The sequence below is a fragment of the Leptodactylus fuscus genome, chromosome 3, assembly GCF_031893055.1.
Source record: "Leptodactylus fuscus isolate aLepFus1 chromosome 3, aLepFus1.hap2, whole genome shotgun sequence".
NCBI classification, from domain to species: domain Eukaryota; kingdom Metazoa; phylum Chordata; class Amphibia; order Anura; family Leptodactylidae; genus Leptodactylus; species Leptodactylus fuscus.
The window spans coordinates 189,703,789-189,727,690 of record NC_134267.1 but is presented as its reverse complement, the minus strand read 5'-3'; the positions used below and the strand labels follow the sequence as shown (position 1 = coordinate 189,727,690).

Genomic DNA, 23,902 nt, shown 5'->3' with positions numbered 1-23,902 from the left:
ACTGTACACCCAATAGTGCTGTGTATTTAAGCCGGTGCCATATGTATTAGATAGCTGTCTATGGCTGAATGAAGAAAGTGGAGGAAACTGCTGTCAAAAGATTTGGAATAATTTTAGATAAAAAATCTGGGACTTGTGCGTGCTGCTTGGTTGGTACAGATACACAGACAGCTGTTATGTATGTTTTTTTTATTATTCGATTCAAATACACAAAGACAACATGTATCGATGCTGAACTAGCGTCTTCATCAGGCCACAGTATCAATGAGTCAAAAAAAGAGGGGATTAAAGATTACAGCAGATTTTTTTTTTTATGCTTACTTGTATAGCGCCATCATATTCCACAGCACTTTACAGACATAGTCAGTCACTGTCCCATATAGAGCTCACAATCTACATTCCCTATCAGTATGACTTTGGAGTTTGGGAGGAAACTGAAATACCCAGAGTTTTTTATGATTAAGTTATCAATGACACCTTAAACCATTAATATCAGAAATGGTAGGGGTGCAATCGGACAAAAGGACACAACATTTGGACAAGGGCTGCAGACTCTCCATTGCATACCATAGCACAGTGCTGTACATTTCATAGTGACTGTTCTTGGTATTGCAGCTCAGCCCCATTCATTTGAATGGGACTGAGATGCCAAATGGCCATGTGACCAATAAATGTGTCAGACCTCTACAACAATATATAAATATTCAATATTTAAGCCCTGGAAAATACCTTTAAGCGCGCTCTCCTATAAAAGAGATGCTTAGTAATATAGTAAATATAGTGACTTAGGTTTCTTGATTGTATGTTGTGTTGCTTTCCTTGCCTTAAACCTATTTATCATTACAGACCCCAGAACTAAATGAAGACACGGAAAACAAAGTAGAATTTCATGAAGACACCAGCGCTGACCAGTCCACACTTGAGTTTGGGTCTTTTAATCCAGACCAAGATGAAGATTACTTTGAAACTAGATCGTACTTCAGCGACAGTCCCTCTGAACTAAAAAGTGAAGTATTTGAAAGCATCTCCGACATTGACTCTGATTCTAGTGATGCGACAGATGAACTGAACAGAAGGACAGATTGTATTTTATTAGACAAGGAGGAATCTGTGTATTCAGATTTTACTAAACTCCGAGGTGGCATTTATTCAAACAACACACACTTCTCAAAAGAAATCGCACACGGCCAAGAAGATCAGACCGAGGCCTCATCCTGTTTACAAACACAACTCCCGTCTTCTCCCAAAAACCTCACATCTGAGCAAAGTAACTTACATACTGTGGAGGAAAACAAGAAGACTCTCTTTGCTCCTGATGTAAATTTCTCGTCAGATACAGAGAATAATAATGTGACTTTCGATGGGCTGCAGCACAACGTGACAGTAATTGAGGAGTCCCCTAAAGGTTTGGTGGTTTCTACAGAAATAAGGACAAATACTAAACGGAGAGTCAATGCCATCTCCCAGTCCGAAGGTTGCTTGACTTGTGCAAAGTCGGACACAACTATTGTTGCCTCTCACCAAAGTTTGCCTAATATTCATTTTAGCATTCAAAACCACAATGGCACTGCACATAGGGGCGAGATAAGAACAGTACGAAAGCCATTCTCTAAAGAAAGTCTAAATTTGGACACAACTTCTACTAGTACAGATCACTCCAATGGAGATTTAATGAGGACTCCATCAGAAATAACAACTCAAGTTGATGAGTCAAGTCTTTATCAAGAAGACTGGGGTCACAGCTCTCATCAACATTGGGAACCAACCAAGGTACTTAATGGATTTAATCCAGTCCGAAACCAGCGCAATAATTCACTTGATCATAGCACAGACATAAGATGTGGATCTTCAGAATCCAACCTGTGTAAAGACAGAGAAAGTCGCTTTCTAGTTATATTAAACTCCACAGAAGCAAATAAAAGCAATTATATAGCAAAACCAGACATAAAGCCAAATGTGCCTGACTACAATATAAATGAGGCAAAAAACTGTACAGTAGATGATCCCACACCGGACCATGTGACCATCAAAGAGGCTTCACCTCGGGAGTCAGATATCGCCAATGATTCTTCTAACAAACCTGGTCTTATTATAATATCCATAGAACGGAAAGATGCTCAAGCAACAAAGAACAAACCCAATGAAGGCCATTTTGTAGAAGAGCCTAATTCTGACCAATCACATGACTCACCTGAAAACAGTGAAATACCTATTCAGGAGATCAGTAGTGATGATTTAGAAGAAGACACACTTATTCAGAAAGATGTAGTCAATGTAAATTGTAGTGATGATACCCCAGAAAATATCTCTACAGAAGCAAACCTAAATATGAAAGCCTCACTTGAAATGCCTACTGATCATATGGCCATTGAAACAAGTCAAGTTCAAGAAAGTTCTCACAAGCAGGACAAGGAGCCAGAAATTCCTGATTGTGAAAGAACACATCAAGAAGTAAGCGATAGTCTGGCTTTAGAGATGAACAATATGGAATCTTACAATTTATGTGATTTAGATGAAGAATCCAATGTGGAACAAACTGATTTGTCAGATTCTGTCAAAACGTTGGATGAAGACCAGAGCGAAGATAGTACAGATAGCTCGGAGCATCAAGCATTCAGCTTCTCAGATGAGGATGATGATGACATAGAATATGACAGTTTACAAAAGGTAGAAGGTAAAACGGAGAACATCTTAGATCATATACACGATTCTTCTGAAGATAACACAGAAAACATGGACATGGGGGTAATGGATGTAGATACTGATAGCACCTACTGTAGCATCAATAATTGCACTGAAAATGAAGACTGTGAACAATGTAAAGATGTTAATGGTACTAACCAAAATATGGAAGAAAGCACAATTTTGGATTCCAGTGACAGATCTTCAGGATTGCCACCAATTTTAGAGGTTCCTACAGAAAGCAATAAGGAAACCCAATCAAAAAGTGACACAAATGTAGATGATGAAAATGAAATTACAGAAAATATAGAAAACAATCACTCACACGGTCTTAAACCTCCACTTATAAGCAGAGAGATAGCTAAACTGTATAAGGATGAGCAATCTTCAGACCTGTCCGATGATGACTTGTGTGAAAGCAGCTTCCTCTACAACAGGAGTATGAGAAAAGCTTCAGGATCGGGGAGGATTGACATAGACAATTTTACCCGGCTCAGAAATAATGTTCCACAAGCTAAAATGCCTGAGCCAGAGGACCCAGATGTACCATCCAACCCATCCAACAACCAAGATCTTCCCAAGGCCCAGTTAGACGATATGAAAAACAGTAATAAAAACACAGAAAGCAAACGGTTAAAAGAAAGATTATCTTGGGCCCATAAGTCATTCTCAAGTCTTTTTGATTTTAAAAACCTAGAAAAAGAAACCACAGCTCAAAATGTGGAGCCCGTCACCAAAGACGAAAGGAAAAAGATCAGACCTCACCAAATGTCATGGAGAGCCTTACGAAAGAACAAGGAGAGAGACTCAATGAAAAGACTTAGTGTAGTAACATTATCCCCACATGTTATTAACCCAAACAAACCAAGGAAGGACTCGAAAGAAAAGATTGATACATACAGTGAGAACCATTCATCGGTGGTCCCAGACCTGCTCACCAGTTCTCCCGTGGATATGAGAGATTTCAAGGACAACCATCTAGTGCCCACCTCACCAGAACCTGTGGCTGATGATATCAGAAGTTCTTCTAGGTGTGGTGCTGTTGTACATGCAAGGAATTCATTTGATCAGTCTACGAACTGTAAAAATTTTTATTCCAATGAGCCTTCAATAATGAGACAATCATCTGGAACATCCCATGCAAACATCTTCTCCAATTCTGACCTTAACTCAATGCCTTGTCGACCCATGAGTCCAAAACCGCAAAGTCAATGGCCTAACTATCAGCGCAAAAGCCTTCGAAATTCCAGGACCAGTGCCACCTCCATGACTTCTTTAGGAAACTGTTCTCCATTGGATGGTTATTTAGACTCAACAGATGAATCCATGATATTTAAGCCATGGATGATGAATTCCTTTGAGAATGAGGCTCTGAAGGAGGACAGTGGCATCAGCAGTCAGTCCCAGGCCAGCATATACACAGCTTCCTCAACTAGTGACATACTTAAGGAAGATGTAAGTACAGTCTATTACATTCTTTCTACAGCATCCATATATTATTATGTGTGGAATCCATTATATAGCACAATTTGCTGGCTGTGGATTCCGTTATTCCAGATCTATATAAGCATATGTCTGAAAACAGGAAGAATATGGTGTCTGACCCTCAGTCAGCATGTTATATACAGGATGAGCTAAGTCTATCTATCTATCTATCTATCTATCTATCTATCTATCTATCTATGTATATTATAATATATAGAATCCTCATAGCTGGGTATTATGTCTTATCTCCTACCACACTCCTACTGGTCTGGCCATTCCCACTCATATCCCTTTGTGGCCTCCACACAGTATAATGTCCCTTCATTATGGCCCTACAATGTAATAATGCCCCCTTATTGAGATCCCAAAGTATAATGGCCCACTTACTATGGCCCCCACAGTATTATACCCCCCCAAACAGTAAAATGTCACCATCCAGGTGGCCCCCACAGTATAATATTTCCTTCCATGTAGCCCGCACATTGCAATGCCCCACATTGTAATGTCTCTCTTCATGTGGCCCCACATTATAATGTTCCCCTTTATGTGGCCGCCCCCCAGTATAATTTCCTCCTTCATGTAGCACCAACATTATAATGTCCCCTTCCCTTGTGGTCCCCACGAAAACTAATACCTCACCCTATTCCCTGGAGCTCTCCTTAGCCTCTTATAGTGACGTGACTACATCTTCCCTGCCTGTTTCCATGCTGCCAACAAGAGAGACAGGGGTGTACGGTGAAGCAGACAACGCATGGCCCCCAGGCCTCACCCATGTACTCAACTCATCAGTGTACGTAGGACAGAGATTAGTTGAACCTGGGACCTGCCCATGCCGCCAACTTAAAATGTGGTGCTTTCTCCCTGAATTCAGGGCAATTGGAAGGTATGGTTATTGTGGCAAAATATTCAGTATAACTTTTATTTTAGCCATTGAAATTTCTGTTCTTTTGACTAGAGCAACCATTGGACTCCTAACTATACAAAAAACTGCAAAATGAGTGAAAAAATACAAGTTATACTGAATGTTTCCCCAAACCTATACATCAATCTGTTCAGCTCCTCCTGCTCTATAACATGCCTTTGGTAGACTATACAGAATTTCATGGTAACAGGTTACCTTTAAAGATTTCGGTCATTTTACAATACGTTTTAGGTTTACATTTCTAATATTGCAAATGCTTGGTACCTTTCAAGAACTTGGTAATTTTTCTCTACATGCTTCAGAGCTGACTTAAAAACGGTTGTCAGTTTTCGGATCATCACTGTAACTGCCAGCAGATGGCGGAAGAGGCCAAAAAGTTTTAGCGGCAACACCCGGTGGAGAAAAGGAGTGTTGTAGGAGTTTCTGAGAATGTGCAGACATCTGAGGCCTTTGTGGTATTTCACTTACTCGCTTATCACTTCCTATCATAGACCATCATGTATTATTTCACATACAATCTGTGAGTGCAGATGTCTCAGAATCCTTTAGCCCTCATTATTAAAATCAAAGCATTTTGAGGATAAAGATATCTTCTCCATATTTATTGTCTTACGTCCTATTCAGGTTTCTTGCAGTGTTTTGCAGTATGATGATGGGATATATATCTACATATAATACATGTTATTGTACAAATCTCATTTTGTATTCATTTTTGTAAATCACCTAAAGGGGTTACATCAGATAACAGAATGGTCTTTTTTTTTAAGAATCAGCAACACTGTTAAATATAGGTTTTGACTGATATTTGCAGCTCAGCCCCATTTTAGTAAAGTGTTGTACCAGTTATAGCCTGTGTGCAAGAGTGGAGCTGTTTCTGTTAGTGAAGAATTTAACCCCTTCCCGACATGCGCCGTAATAGTACGGCGCGTGTCGGGTCTGTAACTATGGCGACCGCCCGGGAGCCGGGCGGCCATCATAGCCGCCGGGTGTCTACTGCTTTAAGCAGTAGACAACCGGCTCTAATGCCTCCGATCGGTCCCCGGACCGATCGGAGGCATTAACCCCTCCGGCGCTGCTGTCAAAGGCGCCGGAGGCGCCATTTTCCCGGCGGCGCATGGGCGCCGCCATTTTGGCAGGGATCGCCGGCTCCTGGAGCATGCTCCAGGACCGACGTCATGTTGCCATGACAGCCAGGAGCCTTGTTAAAGGCTCCCAGCCGGTCTGCAAATTCTCTCTTTTGCAGGCTGGTCTATGCAGCCTGCAAAAGAGATGATGATTTTTTGCAATGCATTGCAATGCATTAGCATTGTAATGCATTGCATTAGTGATCAGACCCCCTGGGGTTCAACACCCCTAGGGGGTCTAATAAATGCAAAAAAAAAATAAAAAAAAATATAAAAAAATATAAAAAGTATTAAAAGTTCAAATCACCCCCCTTTCCCTAGAACAAATATAAAAGTAGTTAAAAACTGTGAAACATATACATGTTAGGTATCCCCGCGTCCGAAATCGCCCGCTCTACAAATCTATAAAAATATTTTTCCTGTTCGGTAAACGCCGTAGCAGGAAAAATAGTCAAAAGTGCCAAACCGCCGTTTTTTCACTGTTTTAATTCTGATAAAAATTTGAATAAAAAGTGATCAAAGCAATAACATTTCCCGAAAATGGTAGAACTAAAAAGTACACCCGGCCCCGCAAAAAAAGACGCCCTATGCATCCCCGTACACCTATGTATAAAAAAGTTACGGCCGTCGGAATATAGCGACTTTTAGAAAAAAAAAATTTTAACACCGTTTTGGAATTTTTTTTTAGGGTTCAAAATGTAAATAAAACCATATAAATTTGGTATCCCTGGAACCGTACCGAAACACAGAATATAGGGGACATGTAATTTTGGCTGCACAGTGAACGCCGTAAAACCAAAGCCCGTAAGAAAGTCGCAGAAATGCATTTTTTCTTCAAATCCACCCCATTCTGAATTTTTTTCCTGCTTCCCAGTACATTATATAGAATAATTAATGGTGGCATCATGAAGAAAAAATTGGCCCGCAAAAATTAAGACCTCATATGACTCTGGGAGCGGAGAAATAAAAAAGTTATGGGGTTTAGAAGGAGGGGAGTCAAAAACGAAAAACGAAAATCAAAAAATGCCATCGGCGGGAAGGGGTTAACCCATAAGACTAAGTTCCCACTACCGTTGTAAGGCCATTATAATAGGGTGCATGAAAAAAACATGTACAGGTTTAAACAGGTTGTCCATTTTTGCCTGGACAACCCATTTAACATCTGTCATAAGTCCATTATTTTCAATAAAAGTCCCGCACCCTGCGTTATTATCGCTGTGACAGATTTGTCGAAAAAAGATTTGGGAGAACAAATCCCAATGAAATCAATGAAATTTTTAACAGATTTTTGACAGATCAATTTATGTCCATTGTAAACATTTTGTCGATGGATTGTAACAACTGTAGTGTGAACACCCCCTTACAATTCTGCCTCTCTTCCATGAATAATAACAAATATTTTTAGTTTTATATAAATTTAGAATATGTTGGCCAAGCCAGCAAATAATGATAGAGTTAGGAAGGAATTATGGGAAGGATTCTCTTATAACTACTGTAACATTTCTAGAGATTACTGATTTACAGTAAAACAGAAGAAATGGAAAGGCAGAATAAAATTGTTTTTTTGGGGGTATTAGGATAGGCCATCCATTGAAGATCAGAGGGGCTCCGACACCCGGGATTGCAGCATTCGGTTGACTGCTGTGCCTATTCACCAAAAACCAAGCGTAGCTCCATACATTGTTGTTGAAGCTCATCCCCATTCACTCGAAGTAGCTACAAATTGACCTTGTGACTGATAACCATGACCCATGAGGATCCCAGGTGTCTGACCCCTACTCATATTCGATTAATAACCTATGCTAAGGATAGGTCAATCAATCTTATAAGCCTGATAAACCCCTTTAACTCCTTAACAAAATGCTGAAAGTGCTTTTTTTATAACCAGACATCCCTTTCAAGTGTTTCTTTGCCCTGATGCCTATCAATCAGATATCTTTTTTTTTTTCAACTGTAATTTTTATTAAAAAGATTTCTGATAGCAGTGTATAAAACAAGACAACGAGTCAATCAGATATCGATCAATCATAGCTTGGGGAAGGTCAGAGCACCCACTATTCATGGGCTGTAGAGAACTTACGTGGGTCTATGGCAGTTTTGCACATGGCAGTTCCATGGATCTTCTCCATGTGCCAAAATCAGAATTATTCTCAGACAAACACTAACCTTGTTTTTGACATATATCAATTCACTATTTGGATACGAGTTATTTCAGGTCAGTATTTTCTGATATACCTTTCACTTACAACTGATACAAACAGGATACTAGACTACAGAGCCAAACAACAAGTCTAAAGGCGCAGAGGGAGAAAGTCCTTCAGAAGAAGAAGACCTCTGAGTTTCTGGTGTTCACATTCCCCAACGTGGACATAGGTAAAATCTCCACGCTGCCCATGCTGACATCAGAGGGACACGAGAAAGACTCAGAGTCCAAAAATACTAAATCGCTCTTCAGGAGCCTGAGCTGTGATGACCTATGGGTAAATCAGAGAAAGCAGGAGATGCAAGTAGACAAGACAGAAAGCACAATCCGAGGGGAGAGTCACGTGAACAATCTGTTACAAGTAAGAATCCATCCTCTCGCTCTGCTCTCTGCTGTCTTATGTGGACTTTCCTTGCACTCTAATCCTTCTTCTGCTTCTTTGCTATGGATGTGGGAGCTCAAATGGATTTAGTAACATGGCCTATCCCATCACTGAACAATGTTTTCACTTCTCTCCAGTGATACAACTTGGTATTTCTTGAGTTTGGCTTGGCTAGTGGTGGTTTTAGACTAGTGGATTAGCTTCTTTAGCTGGTTGGATATGGATACAGATGCAGTAACCATGGACTGGAGACAATCCATACTATGATGTTATTGCTAGGGTTATGATCTCTCCAACTTGAGAGCCATAACCTGTCTCTTACTCCTACTTTTTGTATTTGCTATACTTTAGTGAAATGCCACATGGTATCTCACTGGTTTATTTCCATCTTTCTTGATTACTGAAACACAATAAGCTCTTTTAGCATTTAATAGCAGCACAACAAGTTACATCTCATATATATATAGAGAGAGAGAGACATATAGAGATGAACCTTGAGTAAGAGCTTCTGGAATGGGTGGTGGTGTCATATAGCTTTATGGTAGCCATAAAGAAGTAGCTAGTAGGCTATTCTCATGGAAAACATGGCAATCCTATACATGTTCTCTACCCATGCCTCTATCTTTTCCCAAGCTAAGGATGGATTTTATTCTTCTAACTAATTCTAACTTCTAGGACTGCGTGAAAGAATCTGGAACTGTCCCACATTAACCTTCAAGACCTTACAAATCACATTGAACAGAGAACATAGAGTGAGCTAACTCTCAAAATGTGACAGCCAATGCTAAACTACTGGGCAGACAAGGACAATTGTCAGCTTGGCTTTGGCCACCTTCACCTGACCATGTATTCCTTATACCATCGGCCTTTATTAGAAAACGCAGGATTATATATTTGGGTTCCACGGACTTGGCATCTCCGTCGTCATCTAATAACCACTACAATACTAATAACCTTTATGTTTTTCTCTACTTTGTCCACGTGTTTATCTAACCCTGGTTGTGACTAAGTTACTAATCTCTCATACAACATTCTATGTACGGGCGACATCCACCCTAGATGGGCAGAATAACCAACATTGACAACAATTTCTCACCATCTTTCCTCTGTGTAGGCAAGAATGAGCAGGAGTGGATCTGCTGCACCGTGTGATATATTTCGAATTCGACCACTGAAGATACACTCATTTTCCCAGAGCACCCCAACCAGACTTGACCTCGTGGGCTGTGTGAGGCGCATCACATTCCCTAGTATGTACATTTATTTCTCACCTAGTAATTGTGTATTGTTTATGGGAGATATATTGCTGGGGCAGTCTAAGGGGGGCACTGTGCTGGCACTGTTCACATGGTGTAGCTTGGTTGTCACTATGGTTTGTTGGGGCACTGTGCTGGCATTGTTATGAGGGCACTCTGATAGTACTGCTAATGGAGTTGTCTTGTGGGGGATCACCATACCAGGACCTTTCCTTCTTCATCCAGAAGCTCCAAGAACTGCATCTTTTCTGGCGCTTTAACTGTGTAGTACATAAGTAGCTGGCCAAGGCTCGCCCCACCAAATTTAGCTGTTTGCCAGGAGCCCATTACTGCAGGCGGTATCTGCTATAGCTTGACCTCTCTATCAATGGAGTGATTTCCTTATCATTATGCTGACTTACATAGAAAAAGCATGCTGCTTAGTTAAACTAGGTGACTACAGTGGTAGCTAGAAGCTATGTGCAAGGTCTTATTCACACATGAATGAATCACAGTGGCATATTGTCCACGTCCCCCGAAAATTGCATGTGGTCTAAGTGATTTAATTAGGTTAAAGCACTGTTTTAGTCCATTTTGCCGGCAAAACATGTCCAATAAAGTATATATGTCCATGAAAAGTTTTCATGGACATCGGCCATTCAAAAAACATGCCTTAAACCCAAACCTTATGGGAATAATAAATCAGATACCAAATGCTCTTTGCCCCCTTTTTCAGGCACTGGAATCCCCTGTGATAAGATTACCAATGACTGCCTTTTGGCTACCTTTTTACATAGGGAGTTTATGGGCAATTCAGAAGTATGCAGTGCATTGAACGGGGGATCAAGCGACCCCAAATTCAAGTTCCCTTGTGGTTACAAAAGTTTTTAAAAAGTTTAAAAACCCCTTTAGAATTTATAAACTAAATGATATGCATATAAGTCTGCACTATCCAAAAATAGCGTTATGTATCCCGTACTGTGAAAACCGTAAAAAATATATATATATCGCCATCGCCATAATTGTGATAACCCACCAGACAATGTCATGTTTAATGTTTGACACAGACCCCCAAAAACATTATATGTACCCCAGAATGGTGCCAACTGACACTCGGTTCACATCTGCGCTTGCTAATCCGTACAGGGATTCCATTCCCAACTCCACATGAAAAATATGGAGAGAAAAGTGCTGAACGGAAATCATGCGGACCCCATTATAGTCTATGGGATCCATGGGTTTCCTAAGGTAACCACTTTTTTATGCGGATTAGGTACTCATGTGCAGATGTGAACCGAGACATAAACTACAACTCATCATGCAAAAAACAAGCCCCTGTATGGTTATGTCACTAGAAAAATAAAAGTATGAAAAACTTACCCAAACTACTCTGCATCCTTAAATGGTGCCAATATTACATATTTGACATATATTACAGTCAGTTCAGGCTACTTGTAAGAGGACTGAAATACCTGTAGCCCACAGATGTACATGGTAATTGGGGTGTGTGGGAGATTAGCGCTTGCTCCTGTATACTGCTTACAAGTGAGAGCAGACTGCTGTGTTAAAGGGGCAGCACTTTACATACCACATTGCTGACATTCATCTCAGTCACAGCCTTTTGGCATATAGAAGATAAACTGCAGAGGAGGAGGAGGAGGAGATCTCATCAAGGACACTCACCCCTCTGCGCAGGGGGAGGATGAGCTCTTTGCAATTCTGATTTTAGCGCTTGTTAAAAATAATAAGAATATACAGATAGAAAGAGACATATGGCACTGGCATCAAGATTTTTCCTCATTTATATTTTGTCATTTTGTCAAAGGAAATCCAACACATTGGAAGGTTTAGGTTCTGTTCCTAGTCCTTCACAGTAGGGGAATTTTTGACAGCAAGCCTAGTGCATTGCTATATACTGTATCATTGCATAATGTTATTTTTGGGATCCAAAATTCTAGAACATTTGTTAGAAAAAAAATAATATTAGCCGTAACTCTACTTGACCAATATTTTAATATGCGTACAAAGCACTGAAAATATTGTTATTAAATAGGGTTTTCTAAGACTTTGATATTAATTGCCTATCCTATATGAGATCAGTGCAGGCTCCAACATCTGGCTGCCCCATTGATGTTTGAAGAGACCAAAGCCTTCATATGGTCAAGGTGGACTCCTCAGTAACTACGAAGCACAGTGCTGTACACAGTATAGCTGCTGTGCATGGTATTGCAGCTCAGCCCCTTTCACTTGAATGGAACTGAGCTGCAAACAGGACTTGTGACGGATGAATGTGAAGCCACATGGCCTTTGAAGTGGAAGTGGCGCTCATTGCAGCTGATCTGCGGGAGTCCTATTTCTCAGACCTATCCTATCATCAATATTTTACATCTGGAAAACTCTCCGCAGCTTTTGGAACCAAAGCCAAAAGTAGTTTCCAAAGGAATGGGAAATATGAAGGAGGCACATGTGGATGTAGCAGAAGGGAGAAGTATAATTCCTTTTTTTTTTTCATTCGTGTCTCCAACCTTAAACTCATTTCTTCAAAATGCTTCCATTATACAGTTTCTGGTGTTTTTTTGGTGCTATAACTGGTAATGGGGCCCTGGACTCTGTTCACACTTTTGCACACAATTGCATGCAGATTTTTAATCAATGGTAGCAGTGAGCATTAAGGCTAAGTTCACATGGAGTTTTTTGGTCAGGGTTTTGGCATTGTCAAAACCGGACTGGAAAACACACGAGGAGTTTCCTGATCCGTTTCCTCTTGGGATGTGGTCATGAATTATATTTTAAAAAACCGCTAGGCGCTTCCTGATCAGGTTTTTGCCAAAAACGCTTCAGGTTTCTGACCAAAAAACGTGAGCAGGAAAAACCAGCTCACATTGACTTGCATTGAAGCCGTGAGCCGGAAAACGCTCAGGCTTCAAGAAAGAATGAACATCTCGCTTCTTTTTTGCCGCTAGCGGAAAAAAATACTAGTGGAAAAGACTCAGAAGCGTTTTTTATACTTTGAATGGTGAGGCATTTTTTGGTTCGGGGTTTGGAGGCGGATTTCTGCCAAAACCCTGACCAAAAAACTGTGTGAACTTACCCTAAAGGAAATGTAAGTAGAATTATGAGCTCGAGGCCTAATGCACATGACTGAGCCATGCTATAAAGTTGCAGAAATTCCATGTATTGCCATAATGTCTTTCCTGTGGGTCTGGAGAGGAATTACGTCCATTATACATGTCAGCGTTTGCTGCAATTTTGATTTCTTTTCATTTCATTCACAATCTGAAAACTAAAACTCTTGAGCCTATATGAAGTCACATACACAGACACTGGCATCCCAAGGTCTTAAAGTGCCCTAGACAACAAAAAAAATCTGAATGCAAAAACTGAATTAAAATGCAAAGTGTGAACAGGGTCTTCACGTGTCAATAAACATAAAGTAATTAGTCTGTAATTGATTTATAAGTTGGGTCAGAGTATAAATCTCCCCGGCCAGTTTACTAAATGAATCACATAGGAAGATAAATCCAATGACATCCTGCTGGTTACATCAATGGGATGCAGCACAGGATCTCTACTGGGCTTTGCAGGGTTTCTCAGAGAGGATTCCCATAAAACAATGGGACGATTGACATGTATTTCTAAAAGCTGAAGCCTTGCTAAGTCCTTGATATTAGAAGCAGTTGCTAAGAGACCCTTATGCCACTGAGCCATGGATAACTAGGGAGTTGGATGGAGCCTGAGATTGCTGGAGCCCCCCTAGAGGCCCCCTATGATGTCAGGTTGCATTCTGCAAGGAAAGCCAGGCTGCTCAGCATTGAGCCAGCACTGCCAGGTACAAGAGCCTGCAAGAAGCAACAAGAGGCTCCTGTTCCAGCCTGTGTGCCCGGATGAGGACTCAGCAGCAATGCCCAAGTGATGCAATGAACCCGTACAGTAGTTGTGGGAGCTCTGGGCTTTCCTCTGGTTCTGATTCGGATAGCAGTAGCTGCCTTGGTTGGGGTGGTGCTGGCATGAGAGGGGTGCTGTCTAGATATTGGAGCCTGGAAAGCCTGCAGTCTGCTTCTGGTAAGGAGAATTGCTTCTATATCTTAAGTTGTAGTGGGCAGTGCATGGACTGGAATAGTAAAGCTTGAATGGGGATCCCGACTGCTCTTCTGTTCCATACGTAGAAAATAATATTAACAGGTGGCAGGAATACGACTGGTAGGAGAGTGAGTGTATAGAGCTGTGTGCCAAGGTATGGCGGTATAGAATAATACAGACTAGATGATAAGGAATGGATGTGCCCATCCTTAAAAAAGTTTACTTCTTGGCCATAATTTTTGGAGCAGAGGTAATTTTCCACTTCTTAAGGAACTTTACATGTGCAACACCTTCTTCTGGACTAATATTATTACCTCTACTATACTATTAGTGATATTTTATTGTATCTGTGGGTTTTCATGTTAAACCATTTTTGTATATAAATAACTTGTCTGCATATTATGTCATACAAATGTATCCCTTATATAGATCCCTTAATAGAGTTACATTAGTTACATGTTGTCAGTATATTATTTTATCGATAGGATTCAGCTTTTAGCTTTTTATTTCTTGTATCAGATCTCTCGGGACTGAAATAATAATTTCTGTGCACATAATATAAATTCTATAATATACTGTACAGATTTTGTCAGGGTCACCTAGTATAGTAATAAGTGCAATGTGACCATAACATGCAGGTCAGTGACTAATTCCAGTTTCTGGTTGCTATGTGCATCTGTCATCAGACTAATGGACTCCAGACATGACTAAAGGGAACGATTCTTATAATTATGGAACATCTATTACAGCAATTCCCCAATGTCTGTATTCCCAAAGGCAAGTCTACAGCGTGAACCTTTATTTTATTACTCCTATTACCTAGTGTGTGCATTGCGACAGTCTCACAGGTATGATAGGAGTTGGTGGGGAATTGCTTAACTAGCAATTGCAGAATATTGTGGTATTATTATGATGTCCTTTAGCAAATTGAGAAATCTGATTATAGATAGATTAACCTATGGGAATTCCTGACTGTGGACCAAAGTGCCGAAAAATTCATAGGTAGCTAGTAGCCTGCAGAAAAGCGCAGTATGTTCACATGGCAACAGCAGGATACGTGAAATTTCCCGCACCCCTGTCAGGTATTATTGGGATACTCCTCAAGGGTAAAGGAATCATTCTAAAAATTAGAAATAACAGAAAGGAATTGTCATTTAGGCAGTTCTCTGAAATAAAAGGGCACTATCCTAGGTGAATAATATCATAGAACATAATATGTAGAGTTTTGTGTTATTTCTTGTGTAATAAAATACATATTGTTCTGTATGAAATGAAATTTGCTTTCTGAGATCTGTCATATTTTGGTAGTATTTAGTGATACCAGACATTTGACTATATGTATATTTTATAGGCTTTACCGGTAGCATCTAAGATATAAAAAGTTATATGGAAAGGAGACATTCGCTTTAGACTGGGGGAAGCAGATAAGGAAGGATAGATAAAAATTGCAAGTGAAGCTGCAAAGCCAGCGGCACAAATAAAATGCCTAGTGTGCAGGAAAATGTGATTCCGAGAGTATAACTGACATGGCGGACACTTGTAACACGAGCCGACCCTTTGTCCCAGATATTGAAGAAGAAAAGGAATTTACAAATCACACAGAAATTTAGATTTGATAGAATTAGGGTTTTGTATAGGAACTTGTTCTAGATTGGACAGGTTTGATACATGGATGGATATCGGAGACCCTATGTACTAATACAAATTACACTAGTAGGAAAGATGGAACTCCCATATAGGCAACCAATCATAGCCCATCTTTCATTCCGTATTCTGCTATATTAGGCTAAGGCCCCATGTAGTGGGTCACAGCCAAAAAGCAAAGCGGGAAAAAACGCGGCGGAAACACATTGTGGTTTTTCCAGCAACGCTTTCTGCTTCCATTATACCTATATGGATTTCCGCTGCAGACAATTTTCTACATTGCCTGGATCGGATTAGCCAGAACTGCCACTTTGCATTTAATATTGTCCAAAAAATACAAGCTTACTGTAGTCATGCGAAAGCAGCCTTACCATAATGAGCAGATGATTTTACTTTTAGGCCTTGCCGTATGATTTTGCCATACAGTGCGGCACAATACCAATCTGCAGCTGCTATGTGAAAACCCACAAAGCCATATTATGGTTCTGCTTTGTAGTGAGCCATAATAAGTCACCAATTGTAATAAATGGGGCGTTTGCCTGCTATCTACATGCCTTCAATTCCATACATAGACCTGTAAAGCCTAGCAATTTCCACTGAATGCTGTATGTACATCCAAGGGAGAATAGCTCTATACATACGGCACTGTACGGGGGCACAAGTAGTATCATAATGTTCTGTATAAGACTGTCTGTGCTGCTGCAAGCTGTCAGGTTGTGTGAATATGTTAACTGAGCTGATCTTTGCTATGAATAAAGTGATCTTTATATAAGAAAATCATTATAAATGTAGCACACGCATATATCTGAATGCTCTTTGAATTCTGCACATTGCCTGATATCATTCCCACCTCTCCCACCATGCGTCTGATACTCAAATTTTACTGTAAAGATTTGCTTTAGTAATACAGATGCTAAGAAGATATATTCTCAGAACTGAACTTAGTTGCCCCCCAAGGTGGCATGAGCAGGGCAGTTTTAGGCCGTCAGTTTAGAAACCACCAACCATGCACCAGCCTGTTTCGGTTGAAGAAGTCTCCTTGAAATGTATGCATGCTGAAGAACAGCAATGCCAACAGAAAGTAAGATATGGAAATCTTGTCATCTTGAATTATAAACACTTCAAGGATTGATGTGTGGGCACAGCCTGGAACCTGGAGAGGAATGAAAGGAGAAATGTGTGGATGAGAAAGGTCATTACACTGTAGTGAACGGAGAGGAGAAATGTTCTGAATAATGGTCACACCATAAATACTTCACCTGAAGATGAGGGCACGTCTTGTTTAGTAAAGCTTAGATCTTGACCTGATGAAGGCTATTCCTATAGTGTACTAAGCACAGTGTCTACCCCTGAAAAACACTTAGTATTGCCTTAAATTAAATAGGTTAATAATTCTTCTCTGGTTAATGTATCAGCATATCTATATAGTTGTCTATGTTCTGTTCTTGGGCCCCATTGCTTAAAATCACTTCAGATTTACATATTTGTAAAATATCTAATTCTTTTTATTTGTACCCACCACTAGATGGAGCTTAGGAGTTAACTGTATACTGTTTACACATTGAACTCAATAGTAACTCCCCCTTGTGGGCATACGTATTGGGCATAGTATCTTTCAAAGGGGGTCTGTACACAGTACCCAGCTTATTAACCAATTCCGGCAGGTAGATAGGTTAGAGTCATCTGTGTCAAACAGTGTTTTCTCAGTATGCAAATAAGCTCTTTGGTGCAATGGAAATACCATCATTGTTAGTGCATTGCTCCAAAGAACTTATTTTCATAAGAAATTGAGATATCTTGGCAACGGAGGCAGTGATTCACAAAGGTAAAACACCATATGGCGACCCTAACCTATACACAGTATCTGCTGGGCTGAGTTGATATGCTGGGTTCTGGTGACACTATTAATTTTTAAAAAAGCAGTCCAAGAATTTTTATTACCTATAAGATAAGATAATCCTTTAATAGTCCTACAATGGGAAAATTTCAGTGATACAGTTTCATGGATGGTACAATAGTATATAACAAGAGAGAAACACGTACAAGCACATGGCAGATAGAGAAATACTAGGAATCATAGCAACTAAAAAGAAACAAATACACACGTCAGCATAGTAAGTATGTAAAAATGAAGAGGCTCTTATGCAGGCTTTGTACATACCGGTTTTAGTTGATGTGCCATTCATGGTGTATCTACTCATTTGGTGCCTCTACTGTATATGTTCTCATATGAATCCTAATAGATGAGAGGCATAGAGCTTCAGTGCACTTCTTTGTGTTGCAGCTGCAGCCTGTGTTGCCTGCCTACTGCTTGTGATAGGTTTCTCTCTGTGGGGTTTTACAAGCAGGAAGCAGGAAGATCAGTGTGAAGCTGCATCTTATAGAGTACACTGGAGATTCTGCACACAGTATGCTCAGATAATATATAGACAGGCAGGGTGAGTCAAAGAAGTGTTATAATTCAGCAGCCAATCATATTACATTAATGCTTCTTTGAACCTAAGTATATGCCGTGGATTTGGAGCTTTCTATTGAAAATTATGGCTGCTATAAATTCTGAAAACAACATTTTGAACCTGAGAATGACATGTTGTTAAAAGAGTAATTCCAATATAATAAACTAAAGTAGATGACTGGGGGTCAAGGTGGCAGATGAAAATCTCAAGAATAATATTTGAAATATTTAGTTGAAAGAATTACTTGATATAGTAAAGAGCCCACATAATAAAGGTGACCAATAAATCTTTTTTGCTCATAAGTTTTTGGCCTTCATGTAACATAAATTTAGAGTTGTCCACATCCAGACGATTCACTCCTAAACCTGCAAGGATATACCGCTATAATCTGTAAGATGGGGATGCCGGCTGTTACTCCCATAGGGAAGGCAGGGACAGTTTATTACAGCTATAGCAGCTGCCATGATGTGACTCCACTTCCAGCCAGTACTGAAGTGGTTAAAAATATATTTCAGGTAAAATTTTTCTCTGTTGTTCTCTTGCCCCTCTTACCTCTGATATTCTCATACTAGTCATGGCAGCCCCTATGAAAAGGGCCAAAGAGAATGCTACAGTCACCTTAGATGACCTGGGTCACTAATATAGGGGTCACAGCAGTGAGACCACATCGGAACATACGTGACCAAATTACCCTTTATTATGCTGGCAACTACTATATCTCCCCAGAAGTTATCACGTGGCTAGCAGATGACGTCAGATTTAGGGGAATGTAGCGAAATATCAGCTGCGGTACATTTCATAGGATTGAAATGAAATGAAGAGATAATGGAAATGACTCATAGCAGTGGGGGCTCTGCTGGGAAGACGGGTCTTAGGGTTGTTCTATTTAATAAAATACATGGCTATATCTGGAAAAATACACGTTGTCATGGAAATGATTTGGCACCTCATTTGCCTGTTAGTACTTGATCATTCCGATCTATCTCTCTATTAAAGATATACACACAATAAAGCAGATTTTATTTTAGTTATTAGGATCATTTATAGAATTACAGAATATAACGAGTTTATCTGATTTTATATATTACATTAATATAGACTATTGTTTATTTATAGTCACAAAGCATCATCTCTTATACTGCACACTACAAGGGAGATTTATTATGTTATTATATATATTTTTATTATTAATTGGCACAAACAGTTATGTCTTTTATAACATCCAGTTAGATACTGACTCTGTTTTTTAAAGGGAGTCTGTCAGTTCCAAAATGCCTTCCATGCCAATAATAGTGCCATGAAGGGGCATGTGGGTAGCCACGTTTTAAAGAGGACCTTTCATGTTCTTAGGCAGATGCGGTTTTATATACCACTAGAAATCCGACAGTGCACTGAATTCGGCTTTCCCGTTATGTCCCCCGGGGCTGGAGATATCAGTGCCGTTGTAACGGCTCCGATGTCTGCCCAAGGTCAGAAGGGTGTTCCTGACAGTCTAGATGGGCTGTGAGGAACGCCCCTCCTGACAGTACTCATCCATAGCTCTGTACTGTCAGAGGGGGCGTTCCTTACCACCCAGCCATGACGCTGAGCTATGAAGAACGCCCCCCTTCCCCTGACTGTACTCGTCCATAGCTCTGTACTGTCAGAGGGGGTATTACTTACCACCCAGCCATGACACTGAGCTGTGAAGAACGCCTCTCTTCCCCTGACTGTACTCGTCCATAGCTCTGTACTGTCAGAGGGGGTATTACTTACCACCCAGCCATGACACTGAGCTGTGAAGAACGCCTCTCTTCCCCTGACTGTACTCGTCCATAGCTCTGTACTGTCAGAGGGGGTGTTCTTTACCGCCCAGCGATGACGCTAAGTTGTGAGGAATGCCCCCCACCTCCTGACAGTAGTCATCCATAGACTAGTACTGGGGAGCGTTCTTCACAGCTCTCCTGACAGGACTCCTAGGAGAGACAGAGAGAGTCCTGATAACCTCACCCGGACAGGATTATTGACAGATCTCCATCTGTCAGTATCTTCTTGAAGTCCTCTATAGTGTATTGAATTTGACTATGACTAAGAAAGTACTCCTACATGCTACAAAATATATAGATAGGCTAAATGATTTTTTTCCCCTAAGATCAGTAAAATAATGTAGATTGTTAATCCATTGGTTCAGGGACTGAAGTGAATGGGGACAATCTGTACAATGATATGGAATATATTGGGCTATACAAGCAAAGAGAAGAAATAAACAAGAACAGCCAGAACAATATGTCCTTATTTGCCCTGTGTCCAGTAAGAAGACTTCCTAACAGATTTAACATTACATCCTTACGTTGCAATGTCACAGTCCATTATCTTTCCTTTCCTCGCACACTTTAGAATAATACACTTCCTGCATTTAGGTCATTTCATGTCCTGTGCTATATGCCACAGAATGAGAATCTTACAATACCTTTTGATTTGTTTGGGAAAATACCTTTATGAGAATGCACGAAAAGTCATTGTCTTATATAACCTGCGTACAAATAAACTATGACCAAAGGATTTTAAAGGGTCCGCCTCATTGAAGCCATTTTTGTTGCAGAAAGTCTTTTTTAAGAATCTTCTGTTATTTGTTTACAGCTTTTATGGCAACTTATCTGTCTCCATGGTTACAGACTACAAATAACCCCTGTGTAGTCCTACAGTCATACTCTCTTCCATCTGACTTTTTATTTTTGAGACCATACTTTCTGTAGGTTTTCAAAAAGTAGGGGCCAGATGGTAGGGAGTATGGCTTCATGATCAGATGATATAGGGCAGCACGGTGGCTCAGTGGTTAGCATTGCAGCCTTGCAGTGCTGGAATCCTAGGTTCAAATCCTGCCAAGGGCAACATATGCAAGGAGTTTGTATGTTCTCCCTGTGTTTGCATGGGTTTCCACACACACACACACCAAAGACATACTGATAGGGAATGTAGATTGTGAGCCCTTCAATTGGAGCTGCTCTCTTCTTTTTTCCGCTAGCTAGTAGCAGAATGCCGCGACGGGATGCCGGAGCACTGCATCCGCATTCTGTCGCAGCTAGCCGCACAATATGTTCACACACAGAATCCATTTTTCGCCGTGTGAATATACCCTAAGAGATTCCTATATATTAACATTCCTTTTGTAGCCATTCTTGGCTTTGGCTCCATGAGACGCAACAAAAAAAAAATTGCCGTATTTTACAGTACAGGCAAAGTGGATGGGATTCTAGTGAATTCTATGACCACTTTACGGTAAAAACCGCCATACGGACACACTGCAATTTCCGAAACTGGTGTGGTTTTTGGAAATCGCACATCTCAACGCCCCATAGGTATAATTGCAACAGAAAATCCGCGGAGGAAAACTCCACAAACTTTCTGTTTAAAGCGCTGTGAGAAGAACTTTGATGCGTTCCTGCAGCGCTTTATTTGTGCAGGACATCCCATGGGGCCTTAGCCTTAAGGAGTTTTGTGTGACCCCCCAAATTAACTGAGAGCAGGTATATATTAGAATAAAAAAATGTGTTATTTGACCAGCTCTCCCTGGCATAGGAGGAATCGGCTTGGTACAGCTGATCGATTTTGGGGCCGAAAATTTTCTGTAGTTGATGATGTCAGTCACCCACATCTAGTACCTGTACCCATGTCTGTGATCATGTGTCTTCTTGTAGAAGTAGAAAGCAAGATACAGAAAGACACTGTGAAGACAACTATTACGAGTAAGCGGATGGCCATTCACAGAATATAAGAAGCACAAAAAATTCCAGGGTGTCCCTATTAATAAACACATAGCAATCATAGAGATTTACAGATATCTTGGGGAACCCACAAATGTCAAACGGATCTAAAGGGGCGCAATGCTTAGCAAAATATCCACATTTGCAGCAATTTGTGGGATTCTCAGGACACAACACTGACATGTTATAAGTTTTGTGGAATGACGGTTGCCATTTTAGTACTTGCAGATCAGAGGTATTTTCTACATCTCTAGACAAAGTAGTAAAGGAAAGCGCAATATCTGATGTAAATGAGTAAGTTCACTGTACAGTCTTGTAGAATATATGTATGTGCAGATATGTGTGTATATATATATATATATATATATATATATATATATATATATATATATGCCCGCAGTGGTTGGAGCTATACAGAGGCATGGCACTTATGCAGATGTCTCACTCCCACAACATTTCTCGAGTACTTCAGCTTGTTAACAAAGCTCATGACACACAACATCTTATTCTTGGCTCATATAAACTGGATGCAAACTGTAGGCAAAAGTGCGAGCATAAAGAAGACAACCCGCTTTTGTGCCCTTCCTGGCAGCCACTACTGAACAGCGCCATTGTTGTGCCTTGATCTGCTGTGTGAAGAACATATGTGACAGGCCTGTCTTCCAAGACACAAAACCAGCTGACAAAGTAAGAACTTTATTTGCTGTGTGTAAGCAGAACAGCTTGATTTGTGAATGGAGAAGTTTCCACAAATGGATTTAGCTGAGCAAACAAAGCGATGAAGAAGACAGCGGAGAAATAATAAGCCTCATTTCACCATGGAGCTCTGCTGTCCAAGGTGTTTATGGAAAGGGCAGGGTACGTATTACACATTGATCCTTCCCCAAGGACCCTTCATAACTATAATGCACATTTAATGGTGTGTGTGGAGATTTTATAGGAATGATATCACAGAATCCGTCTGGTTTCTTGTAGAATCTGACTGCTTTATTTATGAGGTGGCTTTTATCTGTGCCAAGCCATTTGCAAACAGAAAGGGGAATCTCCAGACCACCAGGGAAATTACTGAGGGCCTGTCCTCCAGATATACAGACCAAATAGATAGCCACTTATAATTGTATCTGTATCAATGTATCAATTGTATCTGTATCAGTGTACTCTCAGTCACAGACTGAATGACCATTTACATGGTCAGATAATCCGACGTAGCGTAGCGAGGAATCATTGCTCGTTTATTTGTACTTTACCATCAGTATCATGGTAAGGGATTTGTAGGAAAAATCATTTAGGAGACGTTACATACCCTATTTAATATCCTATCATAAAGGATTCACTGAGATTACCACCAGATCTGCTTTGTGGTTATGGCGCCTGTTCTGCTTCTGAGTGGGCGCCATATTTAAAGACCCGACATCTATCATTGCAAACCAGTAGAACTACGGGGTGTGCAGCCAATGATAATAATAATAATCATTTTATTTTAGGTTTATAAAAGGAATGAACAGTGATAGTGACCAAACACACTCTGGATATGTTTACACTGGAATCCACAATGGACATTCATCCAGATGATAGTTTGGTGGTGATCACTCCATATGATTGGGCCTTAAAGCCGGCTATAAATATTTGATTTTCTATGTAGATCCTGCAAGTTTTAACAGACTTCACCAATAATCTAATATCCTTGGGACTGATGATGGCGCTCTGCCCAATTCACCTGGTTTATTAAAGGGGTTATCTAGCCAGAGAAATAGAACATGCTGTACAAAAATGCAAATAAATAAAACATGCTCAATCAACCTACTTCTTGATCACTTGTTGATCGTTTGTCAAGAAATGTGAGTGTCGTGGGCCATACGGTGGCTCAGTGGTTAGCACTGCAGCCTTGTAGCGCTGGGGTCTTGGTATTCAAATCCCGCCAAGGGCAAAAAACCATCTGCAAGGAG

At 40.4% G+C, this 23,902-nt stretch overlaps 1 protein-coding gene across 1 annotated transcript in view; it reads left to right on the top strand.

Annotated features, from left to right (window-relative positions):
- Positions 1-23,902, top strand: part of ARHGEF4 (Rho guanine nucleotide exchange factor 4) — a 119,807-nt gene that overhangs the window by 50,776 nt on the left and 45,129 nt on the right. The window contains 3 exon segments of the mRNA XM_075268905.1: positions 847-4,137; positions 8,475-8,777; positions 9,913-10,048. Coding sequence (XP_075125006.1) covers positions 847-4,137; positions 8,475-8,777; positions 9,913-10,048 — 3,730 coding nt within the window.